General features: G+C 45.4%; 1 protein-coding gene across 1 annotated transcript; it reads left to right on the top strand.

Moving 5' to 3' along the window:
• The first annotated feature begins 337 nt into the window (after nt 1–337).
• On the top strand, nt 338–5731 carry LOC105920285 (ER lumen protein-retaining receptor 2). The gene is made up of 5 exons (XM_012855841.3): nt 338–620; nt 2691–2791; nt 2932–3090; nt 3180–3432; nt 4675–5731. The coding sequence occupies exons 1-5, from the start codon at nt 530–532 to the stop codon at nt 4707–4709; spliced, it is 639 nt and encodes a 212-aa protein (XP_012711295.1). The 5' UTR covers nt 338–529; the 3' UTR covers nt 4710–5731.
• The last annotated feature ends 520 nt before the right edge of the window (nt 5732–6251 follow it).

Below are 6251 nucleotides of genomic sequence, written 5' to 3'. Positions count from 1 at the left end.
AATGTATAAGCGACAAAACGCATTTGTTTCACTATCAAAACCTTTGCCTATGAATGCAGATTCTGCTACCGCTCTCTCTATCTATCTCCAGATAAACAACTCTGACACGTATCTTAAGGACACGTCGAATATATCTCCTCCATACAGCGGAGCAGGATTTGCCGCTGTCTTGAAAGTATAACCTAGAACTAATAAAGGAAAACTCCGGATTTCCTCTGAGCCCGACATAAATTATGCAAATTAGGCGGTGAGCTCTTTCTGATTGGCTGTCGTCCGTCCTCTTCTCGCTTGTCATTGGCCGCTGCTGCGTTGGCCACGTCTCCGAGCCACGTCGCTATCTACTCGCCATTTTCCCCGGAGCCAAAAAAAAAAAAACAGTAGTTTGTATTTTTTTTCCCCCCCTTCCTGGTGTCACGTTTGTGTACAGCTTTAACAGGCGGAGAAGGGACTGTCTACCCGGACAGGGACAGGAATTCACCGAACAGCTCTGAGATAGGTCGGCGACTGGGGAGGGGGGCTTTCCTCAAACATGAACATTTTCAGGCTAACCGGCGACCTGTCCCACCTAGCAGCCATCATCATTCTGTTGCTGAAAATATGGAAAACCAGGTCCTGCGCCGGTGAGTAAGCTCGTCCTTTCATTCAGACGCATGTCTTATATATAAATATATATATGCATAAATGTTTTCATTGTAGAACATAGAAGTACTCGTTCGCCAGTTAAACCTGCGCTCAGCAGCTCCCAGCTAGCGGTAGCTACGACTCGCTAGTAGCAGCCGGTGTAGCGAAGCTACAGCTTCTGGCAGAAAACGTGACGTTTCACAGCGACGCCGCTACGCTCGCGGCGCCGGAACGGACGCCTGCGGGCGGCTTTAGCGGCGGCTGGAGATGTCAGCTGGCAGCCCGTCGCTTCCTCTTGAATGTGTTGGTTTGTCGTGTTAGGCCCCCCTTTTTTATTACAATTATCCCCCGACAATGAGCTGACCCCCCCGCCTCCCTCGGCCACGGCTCGGCGTGTTTGCTCTGTGACGTGGCAGTGGCCCCTCGGCGCTAACAGTCAATGCGCGGGTCCACAGTCTGGATGCGGCTTGGAGAGTCACTTTAGGAGTTTTTTTTTGTGTGTGTGTGTGTGTGTCGTCGTTTTGATCAAAGGTCACAGCTGGTTCCTGTGCACCAGCCGCCTGCGCAGGATCCGATCACACCGATGGTCACCGTTCTGCGAAACAAAGCTTAAAAACAGATCTAATGCATCACACCTAAGTTCTGATTGGTTATTGAACACCCCCCCCTTCCTCCACCCAATGGCTCTTGTCACTTGTCTGCTAGAATTATTAGACGATTCTGCGTTTCATGATTACAATGCATCTAAAACAAAACTGGGCTTAATGGTCTTCCGCCGTCAAAAAAAACCCTAAAAAGGGCATAAGTGCGCGACTGCTGACATGGATCTGGGATTGAAAGTTTCTCCACGCTGGCTTTCCTCCTCTGCCCTCAGGCCTCTGTGTTCAGGTTGTATCGTGTGGAGTCAAGTGAGGAGAAATTTCATAACATCTGAGTTAAAATTTGGGAGGTTTTTACGTCCTATTCCCATCTCCCTTGTTGGCCGGCTGAGTCTTAGCTACTTCCTTCTGGGAGATGACAACAATTTGAGTCACCTAAAGCGGCTCGGTTAACATCCTCCCGTGTAAATCAGAGAAGCCTACAGGGACTTCGGAGGAAGAATCTGACAGGAAACCTGTTAGTGGGACGCTCCTTTAATCGGCCTCGTGTTGGAGCAGAAATGCCATCTCTATTGTGAAGCATGGTGATGCTTTTCTTCAGCACGGACATGGCAGCTTGTGAGAGTCGCTGGTGTGATATCTCCAGCGCCAAAGGACTTGAGACAAGTTCAGGAGGTTCACCCTCCAGCAGGACAGCAGAGCCAGAGCTACGAGTATTGTTTTGATCAATATACCAGTGTATTTGTGAGCTAGAATGCTCTAGAACTACGTCCAATACAGATGGTGATACTAAAACGTCACCCCCCTCGGAGACGCTCTTCATCCAGTCTACCTTAGCTTGAGCTATTTCTGCGAAGATCATCTGCAAAGTTCTCGGAGATGTTCCCCAAAAAAGACTTTCAGCTGGAATCGTAGCACGAAATGTTGCTCCCGACTGTATAGCCGACCTTTATTTGTTTAAAAAAAGTAAAAATCAAATGGAGTAAATTAAAATCAGATGAGTAAAAATGATTCATTCATTTTCTTCTTTTTAATTTTGTGTTCGTTTGTGCTTGTGGTGTGAAGCCTTTGTCCGATGATTTGGTCACACAAAGGCTTTGGTATATGAACAAGCCCAAGGCAGATTAAACTCTGAGCAGACATTAACCCAACGTGTGGTCAGCAGTAAGGCGTAGAAACAGCCACAGCTCCGGCGACGCCTTTATCAGGGAACAGGGTGTCGGTGCAGGATGCGTCGGTCAATAAAAAGATCTTTTTCTTAAAGGCCAGGTGATGAGTCGAACAAACAGGAAGAGCTCAGTCTGTGACTTCTGGGTTTTACTGTGATAAACTGACTGGATCGCAGCTCAGTGAGCTGAGGCTACGTTTCCTGTCAAGGCCAGGCGGCAGGAAAACTCCGCCCACCCGTCGTCACAGGAAGAAGAACTCGCCGCTAACTTCCAGGTTCTGCCCTCTCGTGTCTCTTCGCAGGTATTTCTGGAAAGAGTCAGGTCCTGTTCGCCTTGGTGTTCACCACGCGCTACCTGGACCTGCTCACAGCCTTCATCTCCCTCTACAACACCACCATGAAGGTAAACCTCCTGACGAGCCTCGGGGCGCGGGGCTCCCGTCGCCCAAGCGCCGCCCGTGTTTGCGGAGGGACGAGCCGCGTCCTCCGCCCCCGTGCGCTTCTGTTTGCATTAGGCCAACGCGCTTGTCGCCCTCCTTGCAGGTGATCTACATCGGCTGTGCGTACGCCACGGTCTACCTGATCTACATGAAGTTCAAGGCGACCTATGACGGCAACCACGACACGTTCCGGGTGGAGTTCCTGGTGGTGCCTGTGGGCGGGCTGGCTTTCCTGGTCAACCACGACTTCTCTCCTCTGGAGGTCAGAGACCTCAGCAGACTCTGCAGCCTCTCATCGGCGGTGCGCCTCAGACCTAAAACCTGCCGCCTTTCTTCTCGTTTGTGCCCCAGATCCTGTGGACGTTCTCCATCTACTTGGAGTCGGTGGCCATCCTCCCGCAGCTCTTCATGATCAGCAAAACGGGAGAGGCTGAGACCATCACCACCCACTACCTGTTCTTTCTAGGACTCTACAGGGCCCTCTACCTCATCAACTGGATATGGAGGTTCTACTTTGAGGGATTCTTTGATCTGATTGCCATCGTGGCAGGAGTAGTGCAGACCATCCTCTACTGCGATTTCTTCTATTTGTATGTCACAAAAGGTGAGAGTTTCCCGCTTTTGCCGTTTCGTTTTCCAGAGAACTTGTGGCTTTTTAATTTAAACTGTGCCGCTTCAAGCACTGAGGTGCTAAATGTTGGAACGCCTGGTTCTCTTGTGGTTCTATGTAGCCAGTTTCTCCTCAGTCACAACGCACAGAGAACCCTGCTCTGCTTTTTAAGGTCAGGCTTCTGGTGCAACCAGACAGCGACTGTTGCAGGTTTTTCTGGTTGCAAAGAAACGTTATTTACGGTCACACTGGTAGGAGTCCACCGCACTAAGACAGGTGGACCTAGTTAGGACAATAGAGATATTAAAGCGGTTACAGATCACCTCGTTCTTTCAAGTGTATGCGCTGAGATCATGTGACAAACTCAAAGTTGGACAAGGCAATTTGTCCAGCCCCCAAGAGCCAAAAAAGGCATATTGTGTCATAAAATACAGGTAGATATCCTTTTAAAGTGTATAAAGTGGCTAAAACTGCCTCCTGTAGCAGATGTTTATTTATTTATTTATATATTTTTTTTTTAACTGTAGTAACAGCATCCTGCCACTAGATGTCCGTTTTTTCATAACATTAAAACAACCCAGAAACAATGTGATGCAGAATGATGAGTTTAATGTGTAACTCACCCCACTATCAACTTTTTTTGCAGATAAACTGTATAAACGGGGCCTAAAGGTGTTCCTTTTATGTCACTGTGTGTTGTTCTATATTTCTATGTGAAATGAAATGAAATTCTGAAATCAAAAGTATCATCTATAAACGTGCAAGTGACCCTTTTTAATGACTTCATGATGCCAAAGTGGCCCAATGTAGAAGTGAGTCTTCAGACTATTTCTGCTGCCATCTTTAGTGTTTAATATCACATGTCACACTCATTCCACAACACCAGATTGGCCCTTGTAGTTCAGAGGTCTGCGTCTTGATATTGGTGGATTGACTTCAGCTACCCCATTCACAACATTTACTGCTCGTAGTACACACGATTATAAAAATGTCCGATCATCGTTTCACCAACTAGTTGAAAACCCGTTTTCTCTGCTAAGGGATGTTGGCACTTGGTTTGTTCCAGACCTGTTTGGTTACAGCGTGCAGAAAATGCTTCCAGATGTCCTTTTTCCAGCAGGTTCCATCGGCTCTACATACAGTTGATTGATCTGCTGTCATGGCAGACCGTCATGGGTCAAGTCTGACTGTGTTTTAGTGCTGGCGTCCTAACATCTCTGCTCTGTCTGGTTTCAGTGCTCAAAGGAAAGAAGCTGAGTCTGCCAGCCTAAGTGCCAACGGAGAAGCGTTTGGGCCGATTGGGAGCGAGGGATCGGAGTGCAGGAGGAACAGCAGTGGACACTTTTGGGAAAAAAATGTAGAAAAACAGAGAAAAAAAACCGAATGAATGATTAAAAAGAAATCACATCCCCTCTTTCCTCCCCCACCGCCTCCTCCTCCTCTCCAACCAGCGTAAGATGCCTGAGACAGAGACAGCACCTCGGTTCGCTTCCAGAATCATCGGACTCAGCACGCCGGCACTCTCTGCTCCGTGGCGTTCGTTTCTGTTTGATGCATCTTGCCTTTGACTTTTTTTTTTTATGGCTCTGTATAAAGGAGGCAAAAGAGTGCAGGTTTTCTATATAAAAAATTAGAATAATTGGCAGATAAGATGTAAAATTGCCTGAGATTTGGCAGTGTATGATATTAAAGCGGACTTCTTGTGTTGAGATAATTGTGAGAGTTTGTAATATTTACAATCAAAACAAATGTTTTCCATCAAACGATTTGGGAGATATGTTGAATCCTTTTAAATATGATGGACAAATTGATTCCCCCTGCCCCCCTTTTTTTTATTTTTTTATTATTGTTTTTTTGCCCTACAGTTTTACATTCCCACCTACAACACTTCTGGAGTATCAATGCAGTACATCTGACATTCTCAGCCCAAAAAAAAAAAAAAAAGGAAGTCAGACATGGCTAGAGTTCTGGTTGTTGAGATGCCACCAGAGTTGACTTCTGTCCGTGTATTTTAATTGTCCATGTTTAAGAGGTGTTAGAAGAGGTCGGTGACTTTTTACACGCTTCTGCTCAATAAGTACACCATGTCACTTGTAACTACACATCATTGCCCAGCTTGTTCCATTTCAGGAAGTTTCTTTTTAACGTTTAAAATGCATAAACTCGAGCTTATAGGCCGTATGTGAAGCCTCACCACACAAAGTTTTCATCTTTTAGATGTATTTATATTTTATTTTGGTTTTTGTTCTTGCTGATTCCAATAAACAGTCCGGAGAGTTGTTGAAGTGCTGGCCATCGTTTTCTGGGTCTTAACTCCTAATATATTAATATCCTATTTTTTTTAATTATTTTTTTTGTTTTTTTTGTTTTTTGGACCGGATATGCTAGTTTTAAAAAAAGACGTTTTCATTGGTATTTTTTTTTTTTTTTTTTTTTTACCATTAGTTTTTGTTCAGTTTCACGTTTTTGAGGTTGGAGGGCTTCTGTGCCATCACCCTAATCTTTATCTCTCAGCTTCAAGTTGGACGTCTAGCCGGGCCACTTCAAAAGGTCACTATGGCGTCCTGTTAGAAGAAACACCTTGATTAAAATGAAATGTTCGCTTTAGAACAGAATCTGTCAGCAGCATAAATAGTCTTTGGCTCAAATATGTAAAGAAAGGTTCAAGGAAGAACGTCAGTAAGTATTTCCATTAAATTAATTCCCAGATTCGACTCAATAGAAAATCTTTTTTGTCCTTTAGTGTGTCTTGATTTATTGAGTCAGCATTGGTTACATTGAAAGAAAAAATATCACAAAGTGGCAGGCTTCAG

The sequence above is a fragment of the Fundulus heteroclitus genome, chromosome 10 (assembly GCF_011125445.2).
Source record: "Fundulus heteroclitus isolate FHET01 chromosome 10, MU-UCD_Fhet_4.1, whole genome shotgun sequence".
Classification (NCBI taxonomy): domain Eukaryota; kingdom Metazoa; phylum Chordata; class Actinopteri; order Cyprinodontiformes; family Fundulidae; genus Fundulus; species Fundulus heteroclitus.
The sequence above is the reverse complement of the archived record's forward strand: the minus strand, read 5'-3'. Positions and strand labels throughout refer to the sequence as shown.

Excerpts from the sequence above, each read along its gene's own strand:
- LOC105920285 (XM_012855841.3), top strand. The coding sequence starts at position 530 with ATGAACATTTTCAGGCTAACCGGCGACCTGTCCCACCTAGCAGCCATC. Across the intron at positions 3,091-3,179 it reads ACGACTTCTCTCCTCTGGAG|ATCCTGTGGACGTTCTCCAT; the intron begins GTCAGAGACCTC and ends TTTGTGCCCCAG. Across the intron at positions 3,433-4,674 it reads CTATTTGTATGTCACAAAAG|TGCTCAAAGGAAAGAAGCTG; the intron begins GTGAGAGTTTCC and ends GTCTGGTTTCAG.